General features: G+C 44.5%; 1 protein-coding gene across 9 annotated transcripts in view; it reads left to right on the top strand.

Moving 5' to 3' along the window:
• Window positions 1-18,502, top strand: part of POC1B (POC1 centriolar protein B) — a 392,982-nt gene that overhangs the window by 53,168 nt on the left and 321,312 nt on the right. The window contains exon 11 of one of the 9 annotated variants that reach the window (XM_059726158.1): window positions 13,919-15,861. The exons of the other annotated variants lie outside the window; for them this stretch is intronic. Within the exon in view, the coding sequence (XP_059582141.1) occupies window positions 13,919-14,008 (90 nt within the window). The 3' untranslated portion in view covers window positions 14,009-15,861. Of the gene's footprint in view, window positions 1-13,918; window positions 15,862-18,502 lie in introns of those variants that run through there. 9 annotated transcript variants of the gene reach the window in all.

Here is an 18,502-nt window from a genome sequence, read left to right as displayed (position 1 = left end):
GGTGGAGGAGTGGGTACCCCCACCCTGCCTGGTCCCTCAGGATCAGATGCAAGACATGGGAACCCCACCTCCATTGTTACTGTTACTGTCCCAGCTGAGCCCAGCCCTTGTGTAGCCCAGCTGCAGCAGGCAGTAGCAGCTCTGAAGCTTCCCCTATCTCTGGGATAGCAGTGAAAGCAGCTGGGGGTGAGATTGGAGGGGAAAGAATGTGGCTCTGAGCACAGAAGTGAAGGGAGCAGGTATTCTCACCTTCTTTTGGGACTTGAGAGAGTTTCTCAGAGGCTCCTGCAATGTGGTCCAGTGTGAAATAGGAGTGCAGTGGGGCTGTACTCCCTTTGGATCCACCCCTGGTTTCTGCCTTGTGTTACTGAAGTAAGTATAGCAATCACTTCATGATTTGTTTTGGTACACATAGGATATATAGAATAATTCACATTTCTAACATTGATAGAAAAGAGACTGTTGTCTTTGAACATTTTTCTCCCTGAAGATCTGTAGTAGTACATAATATTAATTTATAGACAAGATGTTTATGGAGAAATAGAGATAATATGGGAGGATAGCAGTGCTGCAGCAATGAAATATCCAAATTAGTAGATTTTATTGCAAAACCAATTCATAGCTGTCTCATAAATGTGATTCAAAGCAGAGATTTGAAAAAGAAAATACATGAAAGAATACAATGTATGAAAATTAAGAGGTCAGAAACTGAATTGTATAACTTAGAAAATAAATGTGAAAAAAATAATTCACCTGTTGTTCTCCCAAATAATGCCCATGATTTCATGTATATCTGTTGACTTTTAAATTTAAAATATGTTTGTAAAAAATCCATTAGCATTTTGGTTCGTAATATTTTTTTATAAATTACACTTTTAAAAATAAAAGAATCTGAAAAAAATTAGTCTGGTTTTCACTATAAAGATGATTAATTCACTAACACGGAAGAAAGATAAAACAGCCTTATTCAAGCCCATTTCAAAATGCTGCTCATCTTCTCCTGTCTTTCCTACTCAGTGTGTGTATCTACACAAGACGCTATGTCGCTGTAGCAACAAGATACAGTGCCATAGCTCATTGCTATGATGATGTACTGGCAGCGGTTGCAAACGGACGCCAGTGCTACTATGCAGTAAGTTTGGAAATGACCCGTGTGCTGCCAGGACTGCACAGTAACGCAGTAACTTAGCAAGTACTAATTGACTGTGCAGTAACAACTGCTCAGTCAGGGGCATGTGTAGATGTGCCCAGTAAGAATCCTGAACAGCTCAGTATTGTCTTTACTTTTCAAAGTTACCAAAAAGTAGAAGTTGGTAAGGACTTTTTTTTGGTCTCTGTAGAATGATAAGGATCATTGCCTTTCAAAAGAAAGAAATGGATTAATTTGGAAGATTTAAAAAAAAATATGTTTAAGTGATCGAACTGATGTATTTACAGAGGCAGCATGATGATCTTGAAAAGGTTAGAAACAAAAGTTAATGCACAGAAGTTATTATTCAGAGGTGAAATGATGCAAAACAGTCCATACTCTTAATGGTAGGTGTCTGGGTTTCTGAATGCTAAAAGCAGAAAGATTTTTATTGTTTGTTTTCAACTTGCATCATAGCCAGCCCCTTGCAAGTGTGTCTATTCATGCAGAATGGCTATTGTTAATCCATTTATCCCAGAAACACAGTGTCCTTGTAACAAAGATTGCACAATAACCATTTGCATCTCATAACCATCAAGCTTGCCCTTGAGACCATGAAGATTCAGCTGTTTGCCACCTCCCAATCAGATAAGACATTATAACAGGTCATATTTTTCAATACAAGCCTTGGCACATTCCCTTCAGAAGGAAATCCAAAGCCATCTACTAGGGGTGGGGGGACAACAACCTGGGGACCATTGCACTTCATGTGTTTGACTGTGAAAATGAATTGGCAAGCAGTCTGAGCTGGAATGCCTCCAGTTGGAAGAATGATTTTCTGTATAGGAAGAACTTCAGTAGAGCAATTACTTGGTCCCAGTCTCCCTTCATCAACCTTTTTTGCATCAACTGCTTCTTCCTATTTTCCAGAGAGTACTTGGGTGCAAAATGTAACATATGTCCTCATACAGAGCATTTTACAGTAAACTAATCTCAAGGAGGCCATTGAAAAGAAAAGACTTAACTTCCTGGATAGATGTAGATAGAAAATAGTCATCAGAGCGAGCTGCTGTTTGAAAATGGTATACCAGCATTAGGGGTCAAACCAGAGCCAAAACTTGAGTAGCAGCTAAGGGTTTTTTAAGGATGGGGTTTGAGTTGGATTCCAATGCCAAAGATGCATGTATCAAAATCTTCAGTGTGCAGTGCATCTCTGAGAGGTATGCTAGAGCACATGATGATGATTTAGAGTTTAAAATTAGATGCATAGAAGACTTGGGACCCTTAAGAGAAGAATGAGATCTTAATGCTGTTTTGCCATGATAATACTCTAATATGGCATATAACTAGAAAAGAATTGGGAATGTGCATTGCACCGTTATGTAATTAAGTAATAATACATGCCGTGCTGTACATTAATAATAAGTTTCATTATATGCTTGGAGTCAAATGAAGCTTGAGATAATGTCAGGTTTTCACTGGAGACTGAATTCTGACTTGTGATTTCTTCCTCTCTGATATCTTTGTAAAGTCAGGCTTCCTCATTTAAAAAAAAAAAAAAGTAGCCTCTTTTTCAATAATGACATAGCTTATTAACTATTGCCATAGCCATACTAAATTAATTCTTAATATTTTTAAAAATAAATTCCAATAGCTATTGGAAAATATTTTCCAATAGCTATGTAGGTGATTTAGATCTGCCAGAATATTGTTACAGAAATCATCTTCAATCAACAAAGCATAGTTTTTGGTGAAATATTTAAAGAATATTTAAGTTCATCTGTTTCATTTTGTGGTTTGTTTAGCAATCAGCATGTTTCTGGGAACTAGAGGCTTAGAAGTTCCAGGTATTATTTCTGTCTCAACTTCCTGAGATACTGTATTTGTAAACTGTGACTTTGTGCCAGCCAAAGATTTTTTTTTTTAACTGAGGCTGGGAATCTAAGTCATATCCACAGTTCTCACAGCTAATTCCGAGGCATGTAGAAAATGCCCGACAGCTATCAGCCCACACATCCAATAACAACTGGTTCCTTCCTCTTCCTGTGGAAGAGTAACATCCTCTGAGAAGAACTGTACCCTGAGGAATGCAAGAACAGCAGCAAGTCTCTCACACAGGAAATTACTACTTTAGCACTCACAGAAAAGTGCTTCTGTCACTTGGACTGTCATCCCATAATGAGCTTCCTGCTGACCTAGAAGATGATTTACTCCTGATCTAAATGCCATTTGTGAGCCTGTTTAGTTTAATGGAAAATAATGAAGTTAGCATTCAGCATTTCTGCAAATCCGTACCCCCTCTGCCCCCCCGCCCCCCATTTTAGACTTTTGAAACTAGCAGCACAAGTACATGTAGCTGAAGATTTTTAGTATTTAATTATTTAAAAACTGGTAGATAATAAGTTTATGAGGTTAGGCATGATGAAAATATTTAAGTTTACGGTGTATAATGTAACTTACAAAAGGTACAGGATTTTATTTTTCCTTTGAGAAGCTGTGGAGCCAAACTGGGAATCAACACTGAGGCTGGAATACTGCCCTTGCAGGAGTCTGAGATGAATGCAAGATGCTAACAACCATTCTCTGCACTATTTGAATGTGAAATATATATTGTTAAATAAACATTTTATTTGATTCCAAATGACTAACACAATACTTGGTTATAATGAGAAATAGATTTAGCTGTAAATTTACTTAAAATGTTGTTCTTCCTTTTATTTCTTGACAATATTAAAGTGAAGGCCATAGGATTTTTTTTATTGATTAAACTTCTGTCACTTAACCTCCTGTAAGCCATACAGCCACATGCTCCAGGTGATGAGGGAAATAAGTGCATCCGTTTGTAACAGTGGCTTTCCTTTCTGCTGTTACAAGTATGCCTACTGACTAGCTATAATGTATTTCCATGCATGTGGAAAAAATAATAGATTTCATAGACATTAGGGCTGGAAGGGACCTCGGAAGATCATCGAGTCCAGCCCCCCGCCCAAAGGGCAGGAAGTCAGCTGGGGTCATAGGATCCCAGCAAGATAAGCATTCAGTTTCATCTTGAAGGTGTTCAATGAAGGCGCTTGAACAACCTCCGGTGGCAGGCTGTTCCAGACCTTGGGGGCTCGGACAGTAAAGAAATTCTTCCTTATGTCCAGCCTGAAACGATCTTGTAGTAGTTTGTGACCATTCGACCTCGTCATCCCTTGGGGCGCTCTGGTGAACAAATGTTCCCCCAGATACTGGTGGTCACCCCGATAAACTTGTAGGTGACCATCAGATCGCCCCTGAGCCTGCGCTTTTCCAGGCTAAAGAGCCCCAGGGCTCTCAGCCTGTCATCGTAGGGTCTGCTTCCCTGACCTCTGATCATGCGCGTGGCTCTTCTCTGGACCCTCTCAAGCTTCTCCACATCCTTTTTGAATTGTAGAGCCCAAAACTGGACGCAGTACTCCAGCTGCGGCCTCACTAAGGCCGAGTACAGGGGGAGAATGATGTCCCGGGATTTGCTTGAGAAGCATCTATGGATGCAAGCCAGCGTTTTGGTTGCTTTACTAGCCGCAGCATCACATTGCAGGCTCATGTTCATCTTGTGGTCAATGATGACCCCCAAGTCTCTTTCTTCCTTAGTGCTAGCCAACATAGCACTGCCGAGCCTATAAGGATGCTGCGGGGTTTTTTTCCCAAGGTAGAGAACCTTGCATTTATCGGCGTTGAACACCATCAGATTCTCGTCCGCCCACTTGCTGAGCCTGTCCAGGTCAGCCTGGATCATCCGCCTGTCTTCTGGTGTGGATGCTTTGCCCCAAAGTTTGGTGTCATCTGCGAACTTGGCCAGTCCGCTTCTGACTCCAGTTAGTCAGTTAAATATCTTTGAGGGCAAAAGGGACATATTTTGATCATCTAGTCTGACCCTCCTCCATAAGAAAAAACATGGAATTTCACCCCATAATTCCTGCAATCAAGCCCATGATGTCCGGTTGAGCAGTTAGAGAACAGTTTAAAAAGATGTCTAATCTTGACTTAAATACTTTATTTTAAGTTGGTCAGTACTCTCGTGCCCCACCACCTGATGCTGCCATGCAGAGCCGAGGGCTGAGCGGCGGCCCTGGTGTAAACTGCTGCACCCTGGCTCAACTTGTTGCTGTCCTGGGAGCATGTGTAGATGCTTGTGAGAGGGGAAGCAAAAGCCCCTCTAGCACATCCCAAAACCCCACCCAATGGACCCCAATACTTACCGCAAGGGTCAAGATAAGTGGCAGCCAGGAAGAAATGCCGACGCAGGCTCTGCAGTTCTGGAGCTGCCTGAGCCTGTAAATCGGCGAGCTCCAGGGGCAGGGTTCCGGAGATGCGCGGGCTGCTCAAAAAGCAGCCAGGAATACAGCTGACTTGCCGGGCAGAGGAGAGCAGGATGCCAGCTGGGAGACGCCGGCTGTGGAGCACCAGCCCTGAGAGCTGTGATCAGGAGCTGAACGTCTGCCAGAGGACTCCGGCAGACAGAACAAAGATTACAAGCCTGGGGAGCAGAGGAACGCCTGGCAGCGCAGAGCTGCAGCCACATTAGGGAGCCCAGGTACTGTGGCAGGGAGTGGCAGCAGGGAACTGCCAGCACTCTCAGACAGCATGGCAGGAAGGAAGGTGCAGGAGGCTACGAAGCCCTGTGACAAGCACCACCAGCTGGTGGGATCAGGAAAAGTCAGCTGCAGGTCACCGGACCCCAGGGAGGTCACACTGGGAAGACTGACAGAGGCTGGGCAGGGAGCAGCTGCCTGTCCCCATGCCTACTAGGAGGGAAGGGGCAGACGAGTCGTGCCCCCCTCTTTCCCCCCCCCCCACCCAACTGACCAAGTGGGTCCTGGCAGATGCTGGACACTTTCAGTTAAGTTCTCAGTCGCAGTTAACCCCAGCTGGGGCAGGTTAAGTTGCCCGAGAGCCAGCCCGAAGACAACGGACCAACACAGGAAAGATTGCTGGTCGAGAAGACACGACCCATTTTGAGGCGACCGGTATGGATGAGGCAAGATCATCCAGGGGAAGACCTGTGGTGAGCGGTGTTTGCCCAGGCCGTGAATTTGGTAAGGGTGGGGTGAAAGGGAGGTTGGAGCCCCACAAAAAAAGACCAGGGTCGCGACCCCTTTACTTTGGGGTCACCTACAGGGAACTGCCTCCCCGATAGCAAACATCAAAGACATGTCAGGCGAGTAGGAGCAGCACGTGAATCATGTAGGTGGCACCAGAGCCTGATCTTACCCTGACGTCGCTAGGGGGCAAGGCACCTACCAAAAAGGGATCAAAGCCCTACAACATCTACTAGTGACAATGCTGCACCTGGGAGTAGTTTCTTTTGGCTCTAACTGCTCCGGAGTTTATTGCTCTGAATTAATTGCACATGTAGATGCTCCCAGTGAGAAGCTAACTTGTGGAATTCGTTACCCCAGGTTCCAAAAGGGACTAGACAAATTCATGGATGATTATGATAATAGCTCTTAAACAGAACAGTTGAAGATGTTTCCTCTGGCATCTCTAAACCAGTGATGATGGATGCTAGGGCAGGTATGGCAGGTGATAGATCATTTTAGCTGTACCTTATTTTTATGCTCACCTTCTAAAGCAGGGATGGCTAGCTGGTGGCACAGCATGTGGCACATGTTATATTGGGGAGCGAGCAGGCTGTACAGTGGAAGATAAGGCAGGGAGCACAGGGCAGGGAGAAGAAAACTGAACAGCAGATCAGGTAAAGGAGAAGGGATCAAAGTGGCACTCAGGAAGGGTTTGAAGCTAATTTGTGACATGCCTGTCAGAAAGTAGTGATGCTGAACCTTTTGGCCCTGCAGGCTAGGTGAGAAATGTAGGGCAGTCTGCAGGCTAGAGACCACTGCTGCCTGGCTCCGCATGCAGGGATTGCACATTGAGACTGAGCCCTGTGTTGCTCTGCATGCCCAGTCTAGCTCTGGATCTGACCCGTGGGCCAGCGGTTGAGCACCCCTGCTCTAAAGTATCCACTATTGCCGCTGTTGGAGACAGGATGCTGGGCTTGGTGGGCCCCAATATGGCACTTCTTACATCTTCATCAAATGCAATATGTAATTTTCACATTCTTTTAAAGGACCAGGTTTTGAATACTGTGAGAAATGGATTATTAGGCTAGAAGAGCTGATCCAACAATGAAAATTCTGTCCCTGTACAGGTTTCCCTCGGTTTATGCTGTACGTGCATTCCTGGAAAAAGGTGCATAAGTCAAATTCGCATAAAGGGTACCCACTTTACAATGTATCAAATAGGGATATGTTCCAAGACCTCAACTGTACTGTCCCCCAGGCCCATTTCTACCACTTTTACAAGATAATTTTGGTACTCACCAACAGCAGACAGTACACACAAGCACAGGGTGGTGGTGAATGTTACCATAATGGGGATTGCAGCTACAGAAACACGTGTCGCAGACAACCAGCAAGGAGCACAGATCCACACAGGAGACTATTTGATTGCACATCATTCCCACAATGCACCACACAAAGCAGCTGATTGCAGGCTTCCACCACACTGATCACATAAGAGTGAATTTATCTCACACATAACGAACTTTTGGTATAAAGAGGGTCATCACATAAGAGCAAATTCACACATACAGAACCCGCATAAAGCAAGGGAAACCTGTATTCCTAATTAAAAACAATCCTACACCCCCCACATGATCATGTTACTGTAATATTTTTATAGGAAAAAGTCAGTATCTACTGCTGTAAAATAAATATACATTAGCTAAATCTGGATATGCAGATTACATATTTGGCTTAGGTCTTCTATCCATCTTCAATGCACACTATGAGCATTCAACAAATTAAAAAAAATAATGAGGTAGCAACAATACACTGTTCTTTTTTGTGTCCGCCAGCCTCTACCATAGTTGATTTTAAGATTTTATCTTGGTTCTACCCTGGTAACTAGGATAAAACGTATGTCTAATGCATTGTTAATATATTTACTTTATAAAGCACATAATTTAATATTATTGGAATTGCATTTTGATGCATTGTTTTTTCAGTGATCTCTATTTAAAACATCTTTTAAGGTTTTAATTAAGCACCTAATTTTATTCTAATTTACATTAAGTGGAACATTTTGCCTATACCAAAGTTGCCTATCCCAAAGGACTGTACCATAGGTGGACTCTTAAGACCAAAAACCAAACAACACAACCTAAACTAATGTTTGTAATATCAGTATCTTGTGTGTAGACAACTCATGCATTCAGTGTGATTGACATTTCTAGAAGCTCTGTGAGGGAGCTTCACTCCTCTTTATTAAAAATGCTTTAGTGCAGGGGTTAGCAATTTACAGCCCACAGGCCAAATCCAGCCTATGGGACTGTGGCTTCTGTGGAAGCGGGCTTTGCCTGCACTGCTCTGGAGCCAGGCACCAGGGCTTTGATGGCAGGGGAGCTTTGCCTACATCAGGTCTTAGTACTGGCCTGCCTGTGACCTGAGCTGGGTCATTCCAGCCCACTGCCGGCAAACATTGATGACCCCTGCTTTAGTGTTTTTTACTTTCCATGGACCATATGAATAGCATGTAATATTACAGACTGTCCCTGCTTTTTCTGTGTTTGGGATCTGGGGATTTAATATTGCTCTGTTCTCTATTTCTGAGGGACGGCTTTTTAGAAAAAGATATTTCTGCTAGAGCTGCCAGTGTAAATTCATCATAATAAAAGGATGTTCGTTAGCCTGGGGGAAAAACGGGGCTAGTGTTATCTCTTTTTTGGGCCAGGGCTCTGAGGGAACATTCGAAGGGGTCTGTTCCAAAGTGTGTAGGTCTACCTAGTAAATTTGATATAGAGGAATACGTGAAGTGTGGATAGGTGCTCATCTGGACATTGCTGCTATGTATGTAAGATGTCATGGTACTATGTAGAACAATAGGACAGCAAACAAAAAAACTGAGCAATGCTTGTGTATATGGTAATGTTTAAATCTCAATTTTTATTCTCCTTGAAAGCACAAAGGGAATGATAATCCAAGATTGGCTTTCTCTTCTTTTCTCTCCTTTTTAGTGTGTATCTGTGTGTTTACCGAAACTCTAACTATAAAATATTAAATCATCATAAACATTGTTCATCTGTCTTTTAAATGTGATTTTTGTAAAACATCTGGAGAGGAGATGAGGCAACATTTCCAAGAGTTTGGTAGATGGTATGAATAAGACAAGCCAGTTATGTTTCATTAGATACACTACTAGCTTTAAATAAATATTCTTTTCAGCATTTCTGTTTATTTTCTTTAGGCCTTTCCAATTCCAAAATAAAATAGTCTGCCCAGTGAGAGGGTTCCCTGTATAGAAAGGCGGAGACAGAAACAGTGTTGTATACTTGCTTCTAGATAGATGCCAAAAGCCACTATCTGTTTGCTATAGGATACATGTGAGCAAGACACAAATGAATCATGTGGTTATTAAGAATAATTGAGTTCTAGTACTTGGCATTTGTCCATTTGAATGCTTTTCAAATTTCTAAATTCAAGTTGGAATACTGTTGGTTTTAATTACACTTTCGTGGTTGGTTTAATGATTTTTCATTGTTGGTTGCCACATCAATTAAGCGAAAGTTTGTCTAAAATATTAATATCAAGGATCAGTTTGGGATATGTTTTATTTTCTAACTCTGGTAACCAGTGAATCCCAATTGACCCCATTTGCTGGTCTGTCAAAGTTGGGACTTTGAATTGTAGCCTAGTAGTCTTTGAAGGACTGTTTAATCCAGGACACCTTTCCTGATATAGGTATGTACATCAGTTTTGGTGATTGGACGGGGGGGTTGCTTTGTTCTTCAGACTTTCACAGTAGCAGCCCAGAAAGTCACAGGAAGCTATCAAAATACATAAAAATAGCACTATTGTAAGAAATTTGAAAAAAATATGTCCAGAGGAGTACCAGTGCTGAATTTCCTATTCCTAATGCAGCCAAACAGAGCTTATATCTTCCAATTTACTGATCTAATGTGCCGACACATTAAGCATCTTAATTGCTGCTGAGCAACATGCATGTTTTTGTCCGGACCCAGGGCAGCCGGCCAGCAGCTCTCCCTGACTCCCACCCGGGCAGATAAGGGTCCGGGGCCTTAGAAGGCCGTCAGGCGGGTACTTGTGACGCGTGGAGTGGAATTAATTAGGCAGACGCTTATCGGTTGCAAAGCAAGATTGTTTACTCACGTCAAGGTGGTGTAAGACGGAGGTCAGAGATACTTAGTTAGTTACAGCTTAGAGATCGTCGTTCAGTTATTCTGCGGATATATATATACGGGCCGGCGGTCGGCTTATCGGGCATGCAGGGCAAGGGTACGCCAGGGAGGTCGCGGCGGGAAGATGCTGACAACTGATCAAATTGTCAGATTTACTCCAAGGTGTGGGCAGAGTTGTCTTCGACTTTGCGAAAAATGTAAGCGGGTTTTGTTTGTATGATAGCCAATTGTTTTTCGCCACGTCATAAATCTAATTAGAATTGCCAATTATCTGGCGGTCGCTAGGGTGTTATCATAGGGTTACTCCCTGTTTTCTTTGACCAATTATAATGATTTATATAAAGCAAAGAAGGCAAAAGTTTTTATCTCTGTTAGTGGCGCAGCAATAAATTTCTTTTTGACATGCGCAGAAAAAAACGGTTACTATCATTATTGTTAACCTAGTGCAGAAAAAACTGTTTTAAATGGTTATTACTTGTTTGTGACAGGGGCACTACCTAATTTGGTTGCGACAGTTTTGACAGAATTTTTTAATAGACTACTAATTAAAGGAAGAGATTTTGAGAACATCAGTTATGTCAGACCACTCTAGAGAGAAGTTTCTTGGATATTAAATGTAATTCACAAAAGGTCTTTGTTGTAGCCTAATTCTGTGCCCACTGCAGCCCATTGTAAAAACTCCTGTCCACTTTTTCACTAGTTAAGCCAGTTAGTAAAGTCGTGCTAAACACTTCTGAAAATTCTGTGCTGGTGTTATATGAGGCTGCACTGAGGATTATGCTTTGCAGCCTGATCTACGTCTTCTATGTATTACTAAAGCTAAGTACTTCTGTGAACTAATGTGGTCTTTCCCTCCATATTCCAGTTATTAAATAAAACCTTATAAAAGCATTTCTGTTTAGTTTTTCAAAGTAAATTTTAAAATTTCTTTCACTTAGGATAATACTGACAGTACAGTTAAAGACCATTTTGTCCTTTCTTAAACCTTGCTTTATCAGCCATTTTAAGTGTAATGGTTTATTAATAAAGTTTTGGTCAGGTGCTGAAGTACTGTTTATCATCATTACACAGTACTGTTTCTTTTTTTCTTTTTTCTTTCTTTTCCCCCTCCCTGGCAGTCAGGGGATTTAGATGCCAAACTGGGAAATACTGGGCGTGTGTACACGTTCACTGAGACATAGTTACTGCGCACTGAGCTAAATCAATGTGCAGTAACTTACGCTACTGTGCAGTAGCACCAGCATACGGGTTTTTTAGTGACAGTGCGCAGTATCCTAACACTATTGCGCAGTAGCGTATTAGCACAGTTTTTGCTCAGCATCCTACTGTGTGGTGTTAGGCTACTGCGCTGCTGGCGTCTCATGTAGACATGCCCACTGTGTATTTTTTCTAGCACCAGCATCTGGCTTGTTGGCAAACTGTACAAGTAGTTAGGCTGGCCACTCTGGAGTTGTCTCAGAGTTTCTCTGGGATTGGTTTCTGTTCTTCTGTGCACCATAACATCTTCCTATAAATGGCTTGATATGGAAGGATTTGCCTTTTTCAACAGAAGAGGAACTAAACATCTCATGCTGTTGTAGGTAGCGACCTATCAGATTCTCTCCCTCTTACTTAAAAGGGAAGTAAACTTGAATGTGACAGATCCCTCACAATTAAATTTGCAAGTCAAGCTTTTAAGAATAAACTTTCTAATAAAGTGGGAATTAGAATTCCAGGATCCTTCCTGACATCTGATAATATAAGGAATGGTAATTATAAATTAATTGAACTGGGGGGGTAGGGGAGTTGTTGATGTCATTAGAGTTGCACCAGTAGAGATTTTGGGGGCCAATACTGGTAGCCAATTTTTAAGGAGGCCTATTGGCTGATACCAATCTGATTTCTGATACAGCTGCATGCAGTTGGAGAGTCTGTTATGGTGAAAGGGGAGGGAAGGGGTTGGGGGGGCGCTGGGGTAGGCACTGCTCAGCCAGGGCGGATGCGGGACGGACCTGCGGCTCATCTGCAGGATGCAGGGGCGGGCAGCTCTTGCCACTTGTCCAGGAGAGCACGCGCCTCCAGATCTGCACTGGGTGGGCTGGGCAGGCTGCAGTGCTGCTCTTGGGACAGGTGGTGGTGGCAGCACTGGGAGGGGAGCTCGGAGGCGGGGTGCAGCCACCTCAAAACTTAGCCCCCCTGTAGCCCTCTTCCCAATGCTGCCACTGCCCACCTCGAGCGCATCATGGTCCCTGGCCTCAGCCTGCAGCTGCTGCCTGCCCAGTTCGCCCCGCCCCATGCGGATCTGGGGGACTTGCCGCCCCCCCCGCCCTCCTGGATGAGTGGCATGCAGTGGTGGGAGCTGCCCACCCCGCCCCGTGCCCCGGATGAACTGCAGCTCTGTGTCGTTTCCCCCCCCCCCCCCCGGCTGGGCATCATCTACCCTAATCCCACTCCTTCCCTCACCTCAGGGGACGTTGGTCTGCCCCCCACACCCCTTCTGTCGTCTCCCCCCTCCCCTTTCAACACAACAGACTTACCAGCTGCACGCAGCTCTCCATGCTGCCGGGATGTGCTCCTCGCTGCCTGTGTGCTATGCTGTGGCTACACGCACACATTGGCATTTATCAGCCAAATAATCAGCCATATCAGGAGGATTTCTGATGTTGTCAATTTTCTTTATATTGGTGCCGATCCAATAGCACAGGAGTTGTCAACTGGGGGTATGCATACCCCTGGGGGTACTTGGACTGGTCCTAAGGGGTATGTGCAGGCAGGCAGGGACAGAGTGCTGCTGCCTCCCAGGATCAGGGGCGGGGCGAGGGCAGCGGTGCCCCTCTGGGTCCGGAAAGCTCACACGCAGCAGCTGCTACCACCACGCCAGCCTGGTGAGCTTCCCCACCCTGCCCTGGCCCTGCTCCTGGGAGGTGGTGGTGCTCCGTCCCCGCTCAAGTCCGGCCGCAGGGCTGGACTAAAAAAAGTTGAAAACCCTGCAATATTGGACCACTTCCGGATCTGCCGGGGAGCGTGCGGGCTGCAACCCCCGGGTTGGCATCTGGTGCCTTGGGGGTGGGGGGAGGACCTGGGGTCCCCCCGTGGCTGATTGCTGAGCTAGGGGGGCGCGGGGGACCCATAAGTGGACCAGAAGTACTTCTAGTCCATTTCTGAGTTCACCGTTGAGCACATGGGGGCTTCCCATCCCCCCCAGTATCACAGCATTCACAAGCTGCGCCTGGTTCCTCAAGGTATGTAAAAAAAAAAAAACCCCATGAAACATTTAAAAGCTGTCTATGGCCAAGTCACTGATTCTCCGAATCATCATCAAATCTTCAGATTCAGATTTGGCCGAATCAAATCAGGGACAGTGATCCGAATCAATGAATAGAATCACTGTCTCCGATTTGGGCCGAATCCGAATTGAATACAGCCTGTTTCACATAACCCTGCTAACTACTACTCTGTATGCATAGATGGCACCATGCTCAGCCAAATGGAAAAGAGAAGTAAGGTGCTACCTGTCCCTGCCTTATGCCCAGTTGCACCCGAGGGAGACAGCAGCAGCCCTAACTCTGCTCTTTCTTTTTCTTGTGCAGATGGAGGGAGAGTCAGCAGGTACTTACAAGGAAGAGTGCAGGCAAACCTCATCTGCTCTCCCCCAAGCCACAGTGCCTCAGGCAACATAGCTGAGCCAGCACAGAGTGGGAGGCAATGACCAAATTGTAACTCTTGAGTCACGATTAGTTTCTGGTCTGGTACTAGGGCACTGCAGCTGTGCTGCTTACTCAGGCTGGATTGTAAAATTTATAAATTTGCACAATATAGGAACAGGCAAATAGCAACAGAACAGGAAGTCCATGCCATATCAGAAGCAGAACTCTCCTGAATCCCAGTTTGGTGCTGAATCCAGAAGACCAGTGTGTGTATGTGGACACTGAACAGCTTACTAAGCCACAGAACAGCTAATGCATGGAAAGTCTCCTCTTCTTTTTAATTTATTTAATTTGTTCATTAGCCTATGCCTAAATAGCTTGGGAGCTGTTGCTGACAGGTAATCTAGAGAGAAAGAAACTGACTTGAGAGGCATTTGTCCAATTGATGGTTCAGGGAAGCTGAAGGTTAACAAAATGAGTTATACTTGCTGTGATCTAAGGCAGTTGTTCTCAACCTTTTTAGATTCAAGGTGTCCACTGTTATATTTAAGGCAATTTTTGAAAAATGCCAGCTCATACTTTTCACTCTTTTTTGGCTACAGAAAATTAGTAGAGCAATTCTTCTGTTACAGAAAACTCAGAAAGACCACAAGGGGTCAAAATGTTTTGAATTATGGATTCCTATATGAAATCTCTGGGTTATCTTGTAAATCATGTTTGCATATCTAATAATGCTAAAGTTTTGTGGCACCCTTAAAAGAATCTCAAGTCATCCTGGCTGCAAATCTCTGATCTAAGGCAATGTCCTTAGAACTGCAAAGTGTAAAGAGAAAATTGTGTACTGGATGTGCACAGTACTGGACATATACTCCTTATACCATTTAGGTTTAGTCCTATCTTGGGACAGTGCAAAAGAGTCACCAAGAAGCATTTTGCCTTAAGGTATAGTAGCTCAATGGAGTGGCTTTGCAGGCATATTACATCTGCTAACTGTTAGGGTTCAACTTAGCCCTCTCCTGGTCAGATGGGTGCATAAGGACTGGAGTTATGTTTGCAATTCTTTACCATCCCTTTTGTAGTACCATGCATCCTGTGCTCCTCCATCTATTTCCTTCCAGGCAGAATCTGGTCTCCTGTGATTTTTATTTTTTTTCATACAAATACTTTTCTTGACAGGATTTGATGCACAAAATATGTGCATGCTTCCTGAGCTCCTCCCATTTTAATCGAGTAAATATGGCAATTTTACTTGTACTTTAATCAGCTCTCTGCTTATCAAAGTTAAATCAGTCTTAAACAGATTGCTTTGCTGATGTCACTGATAACCAGAGAGCTGATTAAAGTACAAGTAAAATTGCCATATTTACTTGATTAAAAGATATGGGGTTTTTCTCCATTTAACATGCGGGGGCCCTCATTTTAGAATCGAGTAGGAGGCAGTGGGGGGGCCAGGCAGCTGCTGTGGCTCTGGCTCCAGTTCCAGCCTCAAACTCCAGGTTTCTAAAAAGCTGTCCCTCAGAAAGACAGAGAAGAGAGAAATATAAAATCCCCAAATACAGAGAAAACAGGGCAGCAGCTGCTGCCTACCCCCCACAACCTCAAGCCCCTGCTGCCCCTGCCTCACTCCTGCACTGCTTCTCCCCTTCTTTCCCCACCCTTCTCTCCCTATTGCTGCATGCCCCCTTATTTTTGGTTCATGCTGTCAGCCTCCATCCTCACTGCAGCCTGGAGCACTGAGCATGGCTCTAGCCTGGCCCTGTGGCAGTGGTGTTGAGTCCATGCCGCTGTTACAGGCTGGCCTGGAGCTGTACTCAGTGCCCCCAGGCTGCAGCAGGGATAGACCCTACTGGCACAGAAGAAAAGGTGAGAGAGAGATGGAGTGCAGGTGGCGGGGGAGAGACTTTGGGGGGCGGGGTCCTGCAGGAGGGAGAAGTGGCATAGAAGAGAAGACAGGGAAAGGGGAGGTAGGGCTTCAGACTGCAGGAGGCAGGCACAAGGGGGAGTAAGTGTGGTGGTGGGGGGCAGGTGGCAGAGGGAAAACTGCATGGCCCCCATTGTTTGCCTCCCTATTGATTGTGCCACACTGCTCCCTTCATTGCCTCCCCCACCACCTCCCACTGCTTGCCCTGTTACTGCTCCCCCACACTACCTGAACCACACCTTCCCCATTACTGCTCCCCTCATCACCTGTCCCTTCACTGCCTGCAGTAGGGGTGGGGTGAATTTTAAGACGATCCTCCAATAATTAGATTCTATACATGTAAAATTGTAGTTTCCATGTATATAATTATTGGGGGGGGTCATCTTAAATTCAGGACCATCTTGTATTTGGGTAAATGCAGTAATTTAGAATACTTTTAATTGTGTGATTTGGTTTTGACTAATAAATTCAGATTAAATGGTTCTGGCCTGACTTCCTTCGTATTAAGTAATTCTCAGAAAAATACTCTTCTATTGTTTGAATGTAATACATAGACTTTCCTATTATAGACACTCTTCAATAATGACTGATCTAAATACATTAGGTGGCTTTATCTGCTGGCTGCCTGAAAGAGGTAAAGATCACATAGTGAAGGAATCAACTGTATCTCTACAGTGAATCACTGAATTAATAGCCACTGTTTTCTTGCAGCATATAGGTAAGGTTATATGGTAGTTCTTCCAAATTCTATTTTTAACTTTATACCTTAACAGTTCTAATAGAACTGTAGAACAGGGGTAGGCAACCCCCAGCACATGTCCCAGAGCTCAGCATGTGAAAGTACAGGTTCCCCTCAATTTATGCTGTATGTGTGTTCCCGGAGAACAGCGCATAAATTAAATTTGCATTAAGTGAACCCACTTTACAATGTAACAAATAGGGATAGGTTCCCATAGTGGTGAGGGAGAGAGTAAGGCTGGGACTAGGGAAGGGGCAGGGAGCGGGGTGCCACTCCTGGAGCTGCACAAGGCAGCAAATCAGAGGGAACAGAGCGGCACTTACCCCAGCCCCAGCTGCAGCAGCCCCAGGTATGGCTGGTGCCAGCTGCCTGCAGCTGCTGGGCTGCACCATGGTCCGCCTGTCCCCACTCACCTTTGCTCCTGGGCCACACCGTGCCCTGGTGCAGGCAGCTGGTGTCAGTTGCTCCTGGGGCTGCTGCAGCTGGGGCTGGGGTGAGTGCTGCGCTCCTGCGCCACCCGGGGTTCCTCTTATCCACACTCACCCCAGCCCGTGCTGGAGCGGCCCCAGGAGCAGCCGACACCACCTGCCTGCACCACGGCATGGTGCAGCCCAGGGGCTGGGGTGAGCCCCAGGCAGGACACAGGGCAGCCCAGCAGCTGCAGGGAGCTGGTGCTGGTCGCTTCTGGGGCCGCTGCTGGTGGGACTGGGATGAGTGGGGCCACAGGTCTTTCTCCTCCCCCCCACAGACCTACCTGCTTGAGCAGGGGGACATCCATGCTGATTGCGTAAGAGCGAATTTACCTCGCATATAATGAATTACAGGTCTAAATATATATATTTCATAAGAGCGAATTTGCATATGAAGAACCCACATAAATTGACGGAAACCTGTATTTTGCTTGGCATGCATGCCTTGGGGAAGGGGCTGGGGCTGTACTGCCACACCAAGGATTGGGCCCCTCATGGCTCCCCCTGACATCTGCCTCGGTATACCAACATCTTGCAAGTTGAGGTTGCTGACCCCTGCAATAGAACATAGATGGAACTATGCCATACAGCACTGGAAATCAGGATCTGGCCAAATAAAGATTTTGGTTTTTGGCTGAATATCTAACTTTCTATGTATTATTGTGTTTCTGTTTACTCATAAAAGCACATTTGTCCCCTAAGAAGGCTAAGAGGAAATTTTGTAAGCTGAGTATTTTATATTAGACAACACTTTCAGGTCAGAGCTTAGTATATGGACAAGGCCAAGTTATGATTCAAAGCTGTTCTATTAATTGTAGCTGTAAAATGTTCCCTTGAATGTGTGCATATATAGTCTGAAGTGATTTGCTGTAAATTAAAATTGGCTGCTTTATTTTACTTGTGAATAGTGGGAATGTTTCTATGGTTTCATGTCATCTGTCCTTCTCAGTTTAAAGAGCTTCCTGCTGCAGCTATTTGCAGATAAGTTGAAAACCAGCCTTTATTACATTCCTTAACCTCTTTTACCATGGGGTACATATTGTTATTTTTAGCACCTATATTCTGCAATGGTATTTTTGCAGTTTATGAAAGTGTTCAAATATGGCCTTCCTGAAGCGTTATATTTAGACTTGACTGCCTGGCAGGGAATTTCTCACCTTTTGGAAATCCAGAGCCTAAATGGTTTCAGTCTCTGAGATTGTGGTACCTGTGTATGTAAGCGGTGGTGTAAGCTCATGGAAAAGCTGAGCCTTTATTCAGCTTGTTGTTTGGGATTTTTCCCCTAAATGCTTATAACCATATGTAAACGAGGAAATGTGATTAAAATAATGGTTTTCTATTACATATTTCATATATAGTTGATTTACACATACTTGGTAATTTTACCAAAATGTAAG

The sequence above is a fragment of the Alligator mississippiensis genome, chromosome 4 (genome assembly GCF_030867095.1).
Source record: "Alligator mississippiensis isolate rAllMis1 chromosome 4, rAllMis1, whole genome shotgun sequence".
Taxonomy (NCBI): domain Eukaryota; kingdom Metazoa; phylum Chordata; order Crocodylia; family Alligatoridae; genus Alligator; species Alligator mississippiensis.
Note: the sequence above shows the minus strand (reverse complement) of the source record. Positions and strands in the feature narration are given on the sequence as shown.